Below are 18828 nucleotides of genomic sequence, written 5' to 3'. Positions count from 1 at the left end.
CAACAAAACTGCTCTAATCAAGCAAAAATACCTATTGCTACATTCCTAAATATAAGCAATACCTAAGATTAGAAAATACAATGAAAATGTCATATAAATTGGCTGGAATTACATCAAAACATAGAAAATTAGGGGCAGCTGGGTGGCTCAGTCAGTTAAGCGTCTAACTTCAGCACAGGTTGATCCCAGAGTCCTGGGATCAAGTCCTGCATCGGGCTCTCTGCTCAGCAGGGAGGGGAGTCTGCTTCTCCCTCTCCCTCTGCCCTTCCTTCCCTGATCATGCTCATGCACACACACGCACTCTCACTCTCTCTCTCAAATACATACATAAAATCTTAAAAAAAAAACCATAGAAAATTATTGAACTGTCCTGAGCAATACAGACAAAAGCTTAAATAAAAGTAAAAACATGGTGTGCCCCTAGGCGGGGAAACTAAATACACTTAAATGCCTCTTTTCCCCAAAGTAAGGTGATTCTAATTACAATCCCAAGGAAATTTCTTCTTAAACTTAACGAGTTTAATATTTGTGTGGAAGAGCAAATAAGTGAAAATAGCAAAAAAAAAATTTCCATCACAATGAGCATATTAAACTAAATTATAAAGCTACAATAATGAAAAGAGTGTGGCACTGAACAAGAGATAATATGACTCTACTATAACTAATTTACCATAACTAAAAAGATATCCCATCACTGTGGAAAGGAAGAATGGGTTAATCAATAATGATGAGATGACGAAATAGAAACTGGAGGTGAAATATCTTCCTAAATAAGAAACACTAAAATAAAATGTACTTAAATATTTACTAAGCCTCTTAAAGAAAAAGGCCTTCCAAGTAACAGAATAAGAAAAACAGAAGTTGAACAGATTTGATTCCTAAAACAACACATTTCTGATGTCCAAAAATGGTCAAAAATTAAAAGTCAAATAACAGACTAGGGGAAACATTTGTAGTAAATCTAACAACAGATTAACATTTTTAATTCTCAGGCAGATCAATAAGAAAAACACAAAAGCCCTAACAGGTAATAGGACGAGGCCAAACAAGTCAACAGAAATATCATTAATAAACAGGAAAATATTCAACTTCACAAGTAAATGTTTAAATACTATATTCCATGAAATTAGCAAAAAATTTTAAAAACAAGAGCCAATGCTTGTAACAGGACAGTAAAAAGGTACACTTATTCATTGCTGCCCTAAATAGGCACAATTCTTATAGGAAACAGCCTGAGGAGAAATTAATAAAGAACTTATAAAAGATCCATACCCAATAATGCAATAGCACTCTTTTTTTTTTAAGATTTATTTATTTGAGAGAGAGAGAGAGAACGAGAACATATAAAGCAAGGAGAGGGGCAGAGAGAGGGAGAGAGACTCCTCAAGCAGACTCCCAGCTGTGCATGGAGCTGGACTCAGAGCTCGATCCCAGGACCCTGAGATCATGACCAGAGCCAAAAATCAAGAGTCGGAGGCTTAAATGAATGAGCCATCCAGGTGCCCCTGTAATAGCACTCTCTCTGTGCAAATATCCTAGAAAAATAATCCTTTTTAAAAAGTTATCTACACCAAGATGTTTACAGCAATCATCTGTAATAAAAAATTTAGAAATAAAAGTTATAACAAGGAAAAAAGTAAGAACAATGGTTGTTATGTAGCATCCTCTTAACTGGTTGTCCTAAAATCAGTCTTCACAGTTCCCATCCCAGTCCATCCTCCCTACTGCCCCAAGATTAATGTTTCTAAACATCAAAGACATCAAAGCTAAAAAGCTAAAAATCCTTCAATGGTTCCCACCATCTTAAAAAAAAAAAAAATCAAACGTCTTGGCAAAACACAGTAAGTTCCAAATTGGGTTGTCCCTGTCTAGCCTCATCTCTTGCCACTCACATCTAGTGCATTAGCCACAAAGAATACATACAGAACTACAAAGATTTACTTCTAGGCCTCTAGCATTCATTCAATAAAATACCAAAAACCCTTAATCTATGCTAAAACAAAGATTCTGGCTTCCTAGAGCTTAGAGCATAGAAACAACAAATACCCTTCATTGAGTTAGGTCTGACACCAGAGGAAGAGCCTCTTAGTCACAAAGGAAAGGCCAACTCAGGTCAAGGAAAGTTCTAGGGATAAGGGTAAGCCTTGAGTTGGAACCTTAAAAGATGAGCAAAAATCTCACGGGGCAAAGGTAATTCCAAATAACTGGAATGTATTTATTTTTCCACACAAAATCTTAGACACTGTAACAAGCTTTCTAGACAATTTGGGGTTCTGACATGTACTTAACCTCCCCAAGTTTCTTCTACCTCTTGGAGCTACTGTGAGAATTAAAATAATAGATACAAACTTAACACAGTGTCTGGCACTTGATAAGCATTCAATACCTGTCAGTCATACAGAAACACACAACAATGCTCATTACAACAGTGTATTTCAAGGGTCCAGCATTCTCAGAACAGAGAAAGTAACAGTAAACAAAAATGACAACAAAAAGAGAAAAAGCAGTAAGAATGGGGTTAAACAACTTATCACCATACAGCCAGGATCAAACAGGTCTCTCTATACACCATGACCATATCCTTATATTACACATTACAACAGATGGTCCTTTATATTCATGATACTTAATCATAAATAAAACATTAAGTTCTGTTAAATGTGGTCTATTTGAAAAAAGTAGGACATAGTACATCTTTAAAAGCCTTCAACATCTTTAACAGACATCAAAAATGGCTAAAATAAAAATCTTGTGGGGGCGCCTGGGTGGCTCAGTCGTTAAGCGTCTGCCTTCAGCTCAGGTCATGATCCCAGAGTCCTGGGATCGAGCCCCGCATCCGGCTCCGTGCTCGGCGGGAAGCCTGCTTCTCCCTCTCCCACTCCCACTCCCCCTGCTTGTGTTCCTGCTCTCGCTGTCTCTGTCTCTGTCAAATGAATAAATAAAATCTTAAAAAAAAAAAAAAAAAATCTTGTGTGCCTAAAGTGTGGCCTTTTGTTTACCTTGAAAATTGAGTTTTATGCTAAATGATAAGCAAAATAAGTAACATGGTAGTATATGTTACAGTTCAACCAATAGGAAAAAAAGTAAAATCCATGATTAAAACACACACACCCTTTACTCACCAATGAAAACCAAACTACATGAAGCACCTAAGCAGGTTCCACTGCATGTCTGAATGTTAGACTAGAAGAGACAACTTAAGACAAAAGGAAGGGGCTTAAGCCACATTAGCTTCCTCCTCAAAAACCAAGAAAATAAGTTGGGGACATTCAAATCACTAACGCTCCTACTTAGAAACCTGTGAGATATAATCAAGTTGTAATTTTTAAAGCCTTGAATCAATAAAATATACAGTAAAACAATACTAAGATACCAGCATATCTAAAGTGGGACTTTTAAATCTGATTTTCCTTTAGCTATAGACAGGTTAACCTCATTACTGCCAAGGGTTTTATAAATTAATAACATGAGAAACAGCACACAAAAACATTTAGGTTACAAAAAGGTCTGCAATAAATTTTCTAGAGAAGTAATCTGTTATTTCTCCCTATCTAAGAAATTTAAATATTACAAATTATACTAAACTGCTTTTTCAAGTCTTTGGTTTTCAAAAACAATAATGATATTAAAAATTACATTTTTTTACTGTAACCAAATACAAAGAATATTTTCTATCCAAAGCATTGTAAGAAAAGCCTGTATCAGATATTCATAAGTATAATGCATACAAATTTTACATTTTATAATCAATTCCCTATAGAAATAATAGTTGAAATTGATAGCTTTACCATACAGCCTATTTTAATGATTAAGTGTTAATGTGTCAGAAGAACCACCAAAGTACTTGATGGACCAAATCAGATTTTAACACCAATGGCCTGAGGAATCTCAAATGTGGGATTAAATTAACCCTGCCTCCTTAGCATCAAAAATACCAAACAGTTCACTAGGTGATTGTGGGCTAAGGAATAATATGTGGAAAAGTCTAATATCTGTTGTGGGCAAAGATCTCATGGCTCAAATATTTCTTCTTCAGTTTGTGTGTGTGTGTGTGTGTGTCATCATGAAGAATTGTTTATACCTCTGAGTAAAGGGGCAACTCTATGTTAAAGATGTAATTGAGTACAGTTCATAAAGCACCATGGAATCAAGGACACTATAAATTTAAAATACTAGTATGGTGCTGGCTTAAAGCAAAGAACAATAATTTTAAAGCATCTTACAGCCCAAGTGTATTGTAAACCAAGTAAAAATTCACTGGGGGATGTGACTTTTTTTTAGTGATTTTCCTCTATTATGGAACCCGGATCTAAATGAACTGTTAAACACTTAGTCTAAAGGTATGCCAAACATTTCTTAAGGTCTTAACAAAGAATCAACTTTTTTTTTTTTTTTTAAACAAAATGAGGCCTAGGTTAAATATTTTATTTGGCTTCTCAAGATGGACTGAAAAGTTGGGCACCAGCTCCAGACCAGTTCCTGGACGCACATCAAACACAGCCCTGTCATTTATCCAGTCAGTCAAAACAATCTTTTCCATCTAACCCTTTAATGTTTATGTCCTAAAAAGCTGCTAATTGAATCCAGCTCTTGAAATCCATTTGTTAAAATCTATACCATCTAATTTGTAAATGGACAAAAATGAAAAATACAAGTTAACTTTCCTGGCAAAACAGAAGAGGATCCACCAAATGTAACCAAAAAGGAGAGGGCAATGTTTTTAATATCTGAATAGTTTTTTCTTAAAATATGACAGAGACAAATACCCAATGGTTTTTAAAAAAATGAGAGTACCTCAAACTGTTTTTACAATTAAGGGGACACTGTATTTAATATTCCTCAGAAAAACCTAAAAATACAAAAATCACTCTATAAATTTAGTCCAGCGTTCCCTCTCCCCCCCAAAAGAGAAGTGTCATCTTTTCTCCTAAGTTTACTCATGAATTTTTATACTGTATCATAGGTTGTAAGGAAACCACAAACACTTTAAGATACTGAGTCACAGTAAAAACTTCAAATTCATTTTATCTGGAAAAAAAAACACCTGTTTTCTCCCTCATTTTCTCATTATGCATATAGCCTAGAGGGAAGTAAATGGCCAACAGCCTATTTCTGATGCTTTTTGCACACCTGGAATCACAGGTTCTTTCCATGATCACTGCCACAGGACTGACTTCGGAGAGGAACATCAGGAGATAAACCCTAAAGCCACAAAGATCCCTTATAAAGGTATCCTAACAAAACAAGGAAACCGAATGGGGGCAATGTTGGGGCAGGGGGGAGGGGCGTAATCCCCAATCCAGGTTTTCCATTAAGAACCACTCAGTTCATAATTCTTTGCAATTTTCCCCAGGGAAAGTAAAACTGTCATAAAGTCATATTTTTTAAATTGCAGCCAATTTACAGTCAGGCTAAATTCTCAAATACCAAATTCACTGCAAGTTTTTATCCGTAAAGTTCAGCCAGTGGACTCGGATGTGACACACAAGCATTCAATTACAAAATTAGTCCATATAAATCTCAACGTCTAGTGTAGGCAAACATAATTACCGTTTATCCTTACATACGCATGCACGCGCGCGCGCGCACACACACACACACACACACACACACAACCTCTAAGGAAAATCGTCTTTCTTACCACACACCCCAACAACGACTTGGATAATTAAGAGTGAATGGTGAAACTAGGATAACTACAGTGATTTCAATTCCACTTTTCAAACCAAAAATAATTTGTCCTTAAAATGGGGTGACACGACCACGTAAGAATACCAAAAATGGCACTGTGTAAGCAAAATGTACCTGTAATGTTAAAGATCTAATGCACTTGGAATCAAAAACACTTTGTAAGAGAGAAGCCTTCTACCTAGCAACCCCTCCATACATTCTTTTCCATTTAGAAAAGGGAAGGGGAGGAGATGAGAGAGAGAACTTCGCTTGCAAGTTTGTATGAGCACATACTTAGAAATGTACCAAAAAAAAAAAAAAGGTGCGCCCTTAAAGCAGGTCTGGAGTTAGAAGTGAGACACAAGTTCTGCGGCCTACAAGGAACAACCCAAAACATGCTACCCTACAATCAAACACTTCCAAAACACAAGAGTGTACAACGAGCCGGAGTCGTCGGATCAGGCGGTCACACCGGAAAAATCCACCCCGGTCTCCTCCCCTCCCAAAGACATGCGTTTCAGGTGTGTGGCACCGGCTGCTGTGGCAGGCGGCCGAGAATGAAGGTTTTTGCACGCGGGCATAAGTGGGCGAACAAGTTAACCACCAGGGAACACACACACACACCCTCCCGTTAAGCGCTCCATCTTTAAGGAGTGTTTACAGCTCGCAGTCAGCGACCGGATTCACTAATCCCCGCCACAGGAGCTCTTCATCCCCTCGACGACCCCACCTGGGCAGTGGCCCAGGGGATGCTCCCCGAGGGCCCGGAGAGAGTCGAGCTCCTCGGCCAAGGCTTTCCGACCTTAAATCCGCCGGCGAGTCCAACCGGGGCAGCCCTCCCCGCAACAAAAGACCCCCGAGACACCGTCGACTTTTTCAAGAATTCCCCCAACAAGGGCGAGTGGTTTAGCCATTACTCTCCCTGAACTAGGCCTTCCCACGTCCCCGACCCCCAACTCACCATTGATCCCGACCCTGGCCCTGCCCAAGGCCACAGGCACCCCCCACCGGCTCGCCCACCCCGCGGATGCCCCGGCCCAGCTCCCGCCGCCCCCCTCACCTGTCAGGCGCAGCTTGACGGGCCCGTTCCTCCGACCCCCGGGGTTAGACATGTCCCCGGCTGCGGGGGCGGCGGGGGCGGCGGCGGGGCTGCGGCCGCGGCGCGGGGCCCGGGGCCGGCGGGCGGGGCGGGGGCGACGGCGAGGCGCGGCGGAGTCACCACAGCGGCCGGGGCTGGGGCCCGAGCAGCCGGCGCCGCGGCCGCCACGGCCGGAGGGTCCCGGATGTGCCGAGCGTCGTCGCCATGAGCCGCGGAGGGAGCGGGACGCCGAGCTCCCCCCTCCTCCCACTTCTCCTTCCTCGGTCCGGGCCGCACAACAAAGCGGCAGCCGCGGCCGGCCGCGCCGCCTCCGCCCGCGCCCGCGCCCCCGCCGCCCGCACGCAGCCGCCTCCGCCTTTCCCTCCTCTCGGCTCGGCGAGGCCCAGGAGCCGACGGCGCTGGTCGGCCGAGGCGGGCGGTGCTCGGCGGCGCCGGAGCAAGACTCGGGGCTCGGCCGCTTCCTCCTCCACCCGCCCTCTTGTCTGAGGGAACCGGGTCCTGGGGCCGCCGCCGCCACTCGTCGGCTCCTGGGGGCGGGGAGGAGACGGGAGGCGGAGCCGGCGGGGCGGGGCCTGGACGGGCGGGCGCGCGCAGGGTGCCCAGGGCGCGGGGGCGCTGGGCGCGGAGCCCGGGCCGCCCTGGGCGCTGGCGGTGAAGGGCGGGGGTGTTCGCTGCAGCCGAGGGTCCCACACAGAACTTGGGGAGAGAACGGGCAAAAGAGCAAAGTGGCGGCGCCGAGCTCTGTGGCACCAGGAGGGGCTTAGTGTCTAGCCCACTTAAGGGAGAGCTTTTGTCCTTGCGACGCAGATTGCATTTATTAGACGCCCACTGAATGCAGGGCGCTCTAAGAGGCTGGGGCGAGCAAGGTTGGCCCCAAGTCCGCGACCCTCCGGGAATTTAGCGTTGCTGGGGTGAGGAAGAGACACCGTTCCCATACCGAGGGCTCCGGCAAATTCCCAGGGGTGTTTTGCTTCTGGTATAGTCGTTGCTACCTCCTTCCAGGACTCACCTGGTGGATTAGATCAGGTTACCTGCCTGCTCTAGCTCTTTTTCCAGCTCTATCTCCAAGGATAGGAGATTGATAATAATACCTTAAAGGATTATTAACAAGCTAAACCTTGGAGAGCAGCGTATGAAAGCTTTTCATACAGTACTGTATTTCCTTATCTCAGGAGGAAAAAATAGAAAATGAGATAAAAATAAGTGTACCTTGCCCTTTGACCCTGTAATTGCACTCTTCGGAATTTATTCTTCATATATAATAATACAGATGTTCTTTGCAAAGTTCGGTTAATAACAAAAGGGGGATGAGGGAACAGCCTAATGGTGAATTGTATTACATCATCCCCATCGATTTTTATGCAGCCATTTAAATGGCAATTATGAAGATCTATAATATGGAAGAGTTTACAAATAAAGTTTAAAAGCACAACAAAAAGTTGTATGCATGCAAAAGGATCTAGGACAATGAAAACTAAGAATAACGGGGGGGGGGTGTTATGTGCTTTGTTAGTTTTGCTGAATGCTGTTTTTAATGCGATTTTAAATATTTAATAAAGTCTAATATATTTTAATGCTAATTCGGTGTCAGTCATTCCTCTTAATTTATCAGCAATGTCTCTTCATTCTCCAGAGAAAGTTACCTCCAAGAGCATCTCATCAGTCTGGCTACAGCTCTACAATTAAAGTACCCAGAAATTGGGGCACCTAGGTGGCTCAGTCATTAAGCGTCTGCCTTCGGCTCAGGTCATGATCCCAGGGTCCTGGGATAGAGCCCCACATCAGGCTCCTTGCTCAGTGGGGAGCCTGCTGCTCCCTCTGCCTCTGCTGCTCCCCCTGCTTGTGCTCTCTCTCTCCCTCTGTCAGGTAAATAAGTAAAATCTTAAAAAAATAAAATAAAGTACCCAGAAATTATATAAAGTTCTATGAGTTAGACTAGAAATTCAAAGGACAGTGCTAGAAATTCATTCAAATTAAAATACTGAGTGCCTACTAAGTGCAAAGCAGTGAACAAGTTCCCTTAGAAATGCTTCTTTGTACTATTGAAGCTCTGAAGGGACATTAATCAATTCGAACAATGGCTGCTACCACAGTTTAAAAGACTGGATGGACAATGGCAAGAAAATTAGCAAACTGACAGATACATACACATTTGCCTTGCTCTTATGGCACACACTTTGTTCCCAACCACCCAGTAATATAATTTGTAGCTTTTTTTTTTTTTTTAAGATTTTACCTATTTACTTGAGAGAGAGAATGAGAGAGAGAAAGCACATGAGAGGGGGAGGGTCAGAGGGAGAAGCAGACTCCCTGCTGAGCAGGGAGCCCAATGCGGGACTCGATGCAGGACTCGTAGCGAGACTCGAAGCGGGACTCGAAGCGGGACTCGATTCCGGGACTCCAGGATCATTCCCTAGGTGAAGGCAGTCGCTTAACCAACCGAGGCACCCAGGCGCCCTAATTTGTAGCTTTGTATTAGGCAATGGAAGTTAGGATTTGAGAACAGAGGTGGGGGAGCTGGGGAGGCTACCTGTTGAGAAGTTTAAAGCAATATCTTCCAATATGTAAGTGACAGTGAGGCAAAATGTATACATGCTTAACATACAGAGGAGGACTCTGTTTAGGCTTACCTGTGTATAGGTTTAAATCTCATTGTTTAAAACAAAAGATTCAGACAAGAATAACACTTTGAAACGATTCATATTGTTAAGGAGAGCAAAACTTTCATTAGATTAAATTTCAGCACTAGATGCATAGTATTGCTTCATCATGGCAACACTTTTAGACATAAGCCTGAGAAAAAAGGGAGGAAAGCAATTCTTAGGGAATTCACCCTTTTCTTTCTTCCTAAAATAGAAATCCAATTCCAATGTAAATCATACCTATGCATGTCTGTAATGGGTATGGGAATTGCAGAAAATCTTTTCAAAGCCTTTTTATTCCCTTATGACTTCTAATTTGCTCTCGGTAGAATTGTGCACCTTTTATCAAATCATTATTTTAGGCATCTGTCTCAAGTTTACTAACTCCACCTATTTTATTAGTATAAAATAAGTCTTTTTCCATAAATGCCACTTAGTAGAAACTTCCAATGAAAACGCTATAACAACTATTAAATAGCATTTTGGGGCAAGAGTTTTAAAACTTTATGAACATATTTTAATCACTGAAAGTTGCACTCTTTATGATGGTATCCTAGACCAGAGGTGAAAATCTACACATGGTTACAAGAATATTTAAAAATCTTTTGTTTAAAACATGTTTCTGTTTTCCAAGGCTAATGTTAAATTTGATGTGACTTTGCAAGAAAATGCTTACCATCTGTAGTTGGTATTTTTCTTCTGCTCCAGCCATTAATATATTTTTTACATAGAAGAGTTGTCTCCAGTAATAAAAAATCTGTCTGAGGTAAGGCTATGTTAATAATGGTCCTCCTGTGAAGCTATTTTTGTAAATTTCAAATTTAATACAGTTTATGCACCATGGAAAAAAGCAAACATCAGGAACTCAGCAGTTTCTACCACGGCTTAAAATTCAACTTTCTTTAATGTTTAAAATATCATTAATTTAATTTAATTTAATACTTAGTTCTAGCTTCCTTCAGATCAGCTTATCACTGATGAAGCAGCTAAGCATAGCCCCCATGTACTTACAGTTATTAACCTGACCCTCCCTGCTCCATCTCCACTTGTTTCCTCTCTGCCTTTGCCTGTCCTAGGTCCTCAAAGTTAGGTTTACTAAAAACCCACATGTGCGGTCCTGTCCTGACATGGTTTAGAATTGGGTCACATTCCAAGCTGTTGTCTATGACCCCTTCCTTGACCCCCTCCCAGCAGACCTGGTTCCCATTGATGAAAACTGAGGTCACATCTGGGGCCTGTGTTTCTCCAGGTCAAGGCTCCCCCGGGCCACTCACCTCACTCTTGCCTACAGTGGCAGTCCCTACCCACAACCCCTTCTGAAGGACTCCACCCCCATCTACTGCTCTAGCCTAGTGTTCTATGCTCATCCCCAGAAATCCAGATTCAACAGATTAAGGTGGGGCCCGTGAATTTACATTTCTAATGCTACTGGTGGGGAGAACCCACTGTGAGAACCACAGCCTGAGATCAGGAATGAGCCTGGGTGTCCCTGTTTGTATTAGGTGAGCTTGGCCTCCTAGTTATGGGATGACTGACCAATAAGCCAATCAGATTTTTCTCTCCTTGGAACATGAAATGGGGGCAATGGGAGACTAAGTTAGTGGTGTGGCACTGGGTTGAGAGGCTGTAGAGCTCGCTGCTGAGAAAGACATTTTAAGGTTCAAATAGATAAATAAAAAAGCAAATCAGTGTGTAGAAAGAGCCTAACAAAGCAGACAAACCAAAGTGCGGATAAGAGGTTTCATAACCCTGAAGACGGAGACAAAGAGAATGATTGTCTAACAGAATTCCTGCCTGTACTCCTGGCCCACGAAGGACTTCTTACAATTCATTTCCAAGGGATCTCACTGTGCAGAACAACCACCCCACCCTACTTAAGCAAGTAAGTGGGTCTCTGTCCCTTACATTCACTTTGTCCCCACTTGGAACACCTTTTCCTCTTCAGGCCTGTCCTAAACGCTTCTCCAAACACCCTTGATTGTCTGTTCTGCTCCTGCTGGTGTTCCTCCCCAGAAATGAGTCTCACCTACAACCCAGACTGTGGCTTGGATCCTACCACAGAGGGGTAGCACTTCCAGAATCCAGAGCCCTCTAATACATATGGCTATCATGCTCTTGAGATATGGCTAGTGATATGCTGCAAGTATAAAATACACATTGGATTTTGCAGACTTAGTATGGGAAAAAAGAAGGCAAAATGTCTTAATATTTTTTATATCAATGACATATGGAAACCATAATATTCTGGATCGGTTGGGTTAAATAAAATAGAGTATTAAAGTTAATTTTCCTATTTCTTTTTACTTTTTTAAATAGGACTACTGGGCAATCTGAAACCACAAGTATGACTCTCTCTGTACTTCTGTTGACCAGTGGTGATCTAGAGGGTGATGACTATCCCATTCATCTACTTCCAGAATATTTGCCACCAGCTGAATTCCCCACCACTCTGCCCAGCACCTGACTTTCCCTGTGGCACTTTTTTAGATTTTATCTTACCCACCCAGCTTTCCAACCGATTTCTATAGCTAGGTCAGTTCAACTGCAACTATCTCACTCTTGTGAGAATGGGAAGATCCGGTGCCAAGATCCTCTATCTGCTCCTACTGCCCCTACCTGGTTTTGATTCAAACTGACTGATGATTGAACAGATCTTGTACAGCAGATTCCTATGTCCAGTAGAGACGTAGACCAGATGACCCCTGTTATGGATTGAATTATTCGCCCCCAAAAGATATGTTGAAGTCCTAAACTCCACCTCCTGTATCTGGGACTATAACCTTATTTGGAAATAGGGTCTTTGAAGATGTAATCAAGTTAGGATGAGGCCATGCGAGTGGGTCCTAATTCAATATGAATGTTATCCTTATAAGAAGCAGCAAAGGGGGGGGGGGGGCGCCTGGGTGGCTCAGTCGTTAAGCGTCTGCCTTCAGCTCGGATCATGATCCCGGGGTCCTGGGATGGAGCCCCGCATCAGGCTGCCTGCTCAGCGGGAGGCCTGCTTCTCTCTCTCCCATTCCCCCTGCTTGTGTTCCCTCTCTCACTGTCTCTCTCTCTCTGTGTCAAATAAATAAATAAAATCTTAAAAAAAAAAAAAAAGGAAGCAGAAAATGCCATATGAAGACAGAGACACACAGGAAGAATGTCATGTGGCAAGGGAGGCAGAGATTGGAGTGTGTAGCTGGCAAGCCAAGGAATGCCAAGGATTGCTGGTCACCACCAGAAGCTGGGAAAAGGCAAGGAAGGACTCTGCCCAGAGTCTCAGAGAAAGCATGGCCTTGCTAACACCTTAATTTTGGAACTGTAAGAGAATACACTTCTGTTGTTTTCAACCACCGAAATTGTGATACTTTGTTACAGGAGCCCTAGGAAACTAATATAACCCCTAAGTCTTCTCTGCACCCTATTATATTATGCACAATACAGGTAAAAAGGTATATTGCACAGCTGACTTTCATTATTTGTTGCATTTACAATACTGGGCTTTTAAAAAACATAGAACATCCTGTGAATCAAGGCCATTTTCATGCACCCATTTTCAAATGTCTTAAGTATACAGACTGCCCTGATATATTGTAAATTCTGAGTTAAAAGAGAATGTAATTTGAAGAGATCGCATATTTTCCAAGGCCAATTTGGTGATTTAAGCATGGAAGTATTACAATTAAATGTTTGAAAAGTTATCTGTGCATGGTTTGCTGTAAGCTGATCTCATGAAGCAATACATCTTTTGGGGATGAGGTAGCAGCCCCAACCCCGGGGGAAAGGGAGCGGGCGCATCACACGACTGCAACTACTTTGGACAACTGAGCAACATGAGCAGGCTGAAAAAAAAGTCATCCCCAATCATCTTCAAAATAAAAACTGTAGTAGCTACAACACAATTCTCCAAGGGCGGGATGGGAGGAGGAGATGTGGAAATATTTGTATGATGCAGTCTTTATGGGTAATGCAGAGAATATGGGCCAGAATGAGATCAACATGGCTCATAAGCCAATGGGTCAATGTCAACCATTGCTTAAAAACCTTCAGTGACGGCTCGTTGCCTCTTGACTCCCATCCAAACAGCTTTAGTGACATAAAGGAATGCTCATGTTATAAACATATAAACTTAAAAAAAGCAGAAAACAAAAATATATGTGAGGAATGATCCCAGTTCCAACTTTTAAATAAATATACATTCATTCACTCAAAATGATATTTACTAAGCACAGACTAGCTGCTGAGCACTGTTCTTCAAGTTTATAAGCTAATAAAGGAAGGCAAACAACATATAAAAGGCAAAGGGTAAAAAGGAATTATCTGTTGCTTTCTAGAGAGCATTTTCAATGCTTAGGTCAAATCAATCACTATGATTCTCCAAAGTTACACTGAAACTGTTGAGAAAGATTTTACCTCTTTCCCACCAGACATGAATTAGAAAAGACTGGCACTGCTGGGCCATATTGTGGTCCTCGATGTCAAACACTGTCTGAGACTGGAGTCAACACAGAGGAAGTGGGGCCAAGAGATGAAGAGCATGGAATCTGATCCTGATGATCCATTTGAGCCCCTGTATCCTGAAGCCATCATGTAGCTCAGGTCAGGTTTGCAGTCACTTGCCTATAAAAGTCCTCACTGATACATCCAGTGAAGCAGAATCTCTGGGGTGAAAGCTGCAATCTGCCTTGTGAACTAGGTCCCCATGTGAATAATCATGGAGGAGGTGAAGAATTGACTGCAGACCACAGGCCAATTTTATTTACAAAAGCAAGCAGTGGGCTCGATTTGTCCCACTGGCCACAGTGCTGACCCCGGCTCTAGATCTAGAGCCACAAGAGAAAAAGTACCATACTTGACAGGGTCAGTAGAATTCAGTAAAATGTGTTTCCAAGATCTGTGAAATCTGAAACCATTTAATAGTTGAGGGAAAGAAGCCAATACAATTATAACAAGAGCTAATATTTATGGAAGGCTTACTATGGGCTAAGGGGTATCTCACTTAGGATGCTTTGGTTAGCAAGGAACAGAAAACCTGAATCAAACTTACATGATATAGAGGATTTGTATTTTTCACAATAAGCATCGCTGAGATTGGGGTGATTCCATGATTGGAGTTCCAGTGGGTTAGTGATATGTTCAAGGACCAAGCTTCTTCCCACCTGGTGCCTCTGCCTTCCTCAGGGTTTTGGCTTTACTTTTAAAAACTTACTTACATATTTATTTGACAGAGCAAGAGAGCATGAACACAAGCATAGGGAGGGCACGGGAGAGGGAGAAGCAGACTCCCCACTGAGCAGGGAGCCCGACGAAGCAGGACTTGACCCCAGGATCCTGGGATCACAACCTGAGCCAAAGGCTTAACCGCTTAACCAGTTAACCGACTGAGCCAATCAGATGCCCCTTGGCTTTACTTTTAAGTAACTCCCTCCATGACGACAAGATGGCTACTCTAGTTCCAGGCCTCAAATCCAGACCAAACAATCTTAGGAAAAGAAACAGATCATCTCTTCCTCTACCTGCTTCTTAAAAGTGAAGAAATAGGGCCACCTGGTTAGCTCAGTTAGAAGAGCATGTGACTCTTGATCTCAGGGTTTTGAGTTGGAGCCCCACGTTGGGTGTAGAGATCTAAGTATATAAATAAACTTTAAAAAAATAAGTGAAGAAATGTTTTCCCCAAATCCCTCCACACCTGCATCTTCCCTCTCATTTCTCACTGGTCAAAATTTGATCATATGCCTGCTTTTAAACTAATCATTGGCAAGGGCAATGGAATTTCCAAGATTAGTTGAGACTAATTAGGAATCAGCTCCTCATTGAGGCTTTGTAGAGAATGCAGAAAACAATGCAGAGCATGTATGAATAACTGAATGAAATCAGGGTTCTGTTAGGAAGGAGGTACGGGGGCCAGGAAAGTATATTGGGGAAGGATATCATGAGATAATGTGATATCATGAGATAATATTATTTTCCATGTTTTACACACTATGAGAAAATAAAGTTCAGAGAGAGGAACGTGACTTGCCCAAGGTCATACAGCAAAAAAGTGGAAGAGACTGGATTCAGACCCAAGTCTGCGAATACAGTGCCCAACACCTCAACCACCACACTGAAGTGCTACAGCAGAGCTGAGGATGTCAGGGAAAGACCGAGAGCTCCAAAGGTTGCTTCAAAAATCAAGTACAACTGAGCCCGTTATTAAACTTGTGATGTGACCAGACCTCTCTAGCAGGGTATACCACTTCAGTTTTGCTGTGTAAGAAACAACCTCAGCCATTTATTTCACTCACAATGATAGGGGTCAGCAATTTGGGCTGGGCTTCTGGTCTCAGCTGGACTCACTCATACATCTTTGGTTAGCTGCCAATTAGCTAGCAGATCAACCAGGGCCTGGCTAGTCTAAGATGGACTCAAGTGAGATAGCTTGCCTTTACTTCGGGCAGTCTCTCGTTCCCAGCAGGCCAGCCCAGCTTCTGGCAGTTTCTAATGTGCCATTTGTGATGATATTATTGCTAAGCAATCTATAATATATTGTTTACTTGGAGGCTGATCACAGGGCCAAGAGGGAGAGTGGAAATATGGAAGACCTCTTAAGTGCTAGCCCAGATTCAGGAAGAGTTGCCTTTTTAATAAGGGCTGAGCTGAAAAAGGATTTTCTTTCCACGTTCCGCAGAGAGATTGAAGCTATAACATTTTCATGCAACCATAGTATGCCCCATTCCCACGTTTGTAGTTCAGGGAGTGTTCGATAGTTAGGCCTATTTCATGGCCAACATGACCTAGGCTCCCGAAGGACCACGACTCTTAACCACAGCTGACAGATGATGTAAGAGGTGGAACATGGTTTTAGTACAGAAAGTTAGAAAAGCAGCACCATGGTCCATGGATTGAGGCTGGGATAAGACAACATGAGGAGAGCAGCTGAAAACTAAATATTTAAACCCAAAGACAAAATTACAGCCAATTTGTGTCTCTGCCAAAACATATACCATATAAACAATCAAGAGACCAGAGCCATATTTTCTACTATCCTGGTAGAGTAAAAGTAAGTATAAACTATATATTCATTTATCAAATTTATTATGCCAAATCCTGTCAAACTTGAAATGAACGGAATTCTTTTTTTTAAGATTTTATGTACTTGAGAGACAGAGTGAGAGAGAGCACGAGCAGCGGGGAGGGAGAGGGACAAGCAGACTCCCTGCTGAGCAGGGAACCCTATGAGGGGCTGGATCCTAGGACCCCGGGATCACAACCTGAGCCAAAGGCAGACGCTTAACCAACTAGCCACCCAGGCACCCAGAAATGAATGGAATTCTTAATTTTCAAGTTACTGACTTTAAAAATATACTGTAGGGGTGCCTGAGTGGCTCAGTTAAAAATATCCTTTAGGGGCTCTGGAGTGGCTCAGTCGGCTAAGTGTCTGCCTTCAGCTTAGGTTGTGATCCCAAGGTCCTTGGATGGAGTCCTGCATCAGGCTCCTTGCTCAGCGGGGAGCCTGCTTCTCCCTCTGCCTGCCGCTCCCCCTGCTTGTGCTCTCTCTCTTTCACTCTCTCTCTCTCTCAAATAAATAAATAAAATCCTTAAAAACGGGGCGCCTGAGTGGCTCAGTCGTTAAGCGTCTGTCTTCGGCTAAGGTCATGATCCTGGCATCCTGGGATCAAGCCCCGCATCGGGCTCCCTCCGCGGGAAGCCTGCTTCTCCCTCCCTCTCTCACTCCCCCTGCTTGTGTCCCCTCTCTCGCTGTGTCTCTCTGTCAAAATAAATAAATAAAATCTTTTTAAAATAAATAAATTAATTAAATAAAATCCTTAAAAAAATAAAAATATCCTTTTTTAGAATAACTGTTCTCTTCAGAGGGACCAAGGGGGTTCCCCCTCAAGGTCAGAATTTCCTTATTTGCAAAATTATTAAAACATGTGGTCTAACCCATCTGAAAACACTGATGTCTTTTTTCTGAATTCATTCACTGCTGTCCATTAGCAGCTTAAATCTATGACTGTATGTAGGCATTTAAAACATTCTGGATTTGATTTCTAAGGAAAGACAGCGAGCACAAGTAAGTTGTATTTCATCTTGTGAACCCATTCAGAAATTTACAGTCTTTAGATATGAACTTACACAGCATGAAGTTTGGCCCACAGCATTTCTGAAAGTGAATTTGGCTCTTGTGAATTCTCATAGCAAAAGAGAAATTGCCAAAACAAGCAACTTTCTCTAAATACAGGTGAAATGATATTCTTACAGAGTAAATCCTCACAATGTGAAAACATACCGGGTAAGTTCACTGAATGTTCTCCGAAATAGTTTTCCATAGAACTGCAACCATGGAAAGTGACTTAGCCGATCAAGACTGAAAGGAACTCCTCTTCTGCCTCATCACGCAGGAGACACAAGAAAGAACTCTGAGTAAACCAAGGTGAAATCTGCCCACCCCATGATAGAGGCGCCTAAGTGGAGAAGGTCTGTTGGCTTGAGGTTCTCAACTTTAACAAGCTCGAGAGAAAGCATGGATATACAAAACGGCAGAAAATGTTTATGAAAATTAATGTAGAAAATATACAGAATATAGAAATATAGAAAATAAAAACAAAAGCTATCTACTATACTGTAATGTTCATCGTTAATTTTCTTGTTGAAAATAGCAATTTCTAATGTGCCATTTGTGATTATAGCTAAGAAACCTATAATGTATTCAATTATTTATTTTTTTAAAGATTTTATTTATTTGACAGAGAGAGACAGCAAGAGCAGGAACACAAGCAGGAAGAGTGGGAGAGGGAGAAGCAGGCTTCCAGTGGATCAGGGAGCCCGATGCAGGACTCGATCCTAGGACCCTGGGATCATGACCTGAGCCGAAGACAGACGCTTAATGACTGAGCCACCCAGGCGCCCTATAATATATTCAATTATTATAATGCTGTAAAGGTCAATAAAAATGCCGAGTAGATAATCTATGGTAATACATTGAAATGTATATTTGTAATAAAGTTAAATTTAAAAAATGTTTAAGAACTTGAAGGAGGCATCATCAAGTAGTACATATTAACAGAGAGATTAAGAATACATGATCTAGGGGTGCCTGGGTGGCCCAGTCGGTTAAGCGTCTGACTTGGGCTCAGCTCATGATCCCGGGGTCCTGGAATGGAGCCCCTGCATTGGACTCCCTGCTGGGCGGGGAGTCTCCTTCTCCCTCTCCCTCTGCCCCTCCCCCTGCTTGTGCTCATATACTCTCTCTCTCAAAAATAAAGAAATAAAATCCTTTAAAGAATATATGATCCAGAGCAGTGATCCTGTTTAGAATAAAAAGTTTATATTCCAGCAAGAAATTTTTAACTCACACTATCTAACCATAGAGGAGAGGTTAAATTATGATACATTCATATTATGGAATACATGGATCCATTAAAATGATATTTTAGAAATATATTCATTAGC

At 42.2% G+C, this 18828-nt stretch overlaps 1 protein-coding gene across 1 annotated transcript in view; it reads right to left on the bottom strand.

The window, feature by feature from the left end:
• Positions 1-6803, bottom strand: part of SMURF2 (SMAD specific E3 ubiquitin protein ligase 2) — a 115883-nt gene extending 109080 nt beyond the window's left edge. Inside the window, exon 1 of the mRNA XM_028087513.2 lies at positions 6731-6803. Within this exon, the coding sequence (XP_027943314.1) occupies positions 6731-6782 (52 nt within the window). The 5' untranslated portion in view covers positions 6783-6803. The remainder of the gene's footprint in view (positions 1-6730) is intronic.
• Between the last annotated feature and the right edge of the window lie 12025 nt (positions 6804-18828).

This window comes from Eumetopias jubatus, unplaced genomic scaffold, assembly GCF_037043125.1.
Source record: "Eumetopias jubatus isolate StellerSeaLion01/CBP00866 unplaced genomic scaffold, mEumJub1_p1.0 scaffold_10, whole genome shotgun sequence".
NCBI classification, from domain to species: Eukaryota; Metazoa; Chordata; class Mammalia; order Carnivora; family Otariidae; genus Eumetopias; species Eumetopias jubatus.
This window is presented reverse-complemented; position numbering and strand designations above follow the sequence as displayed.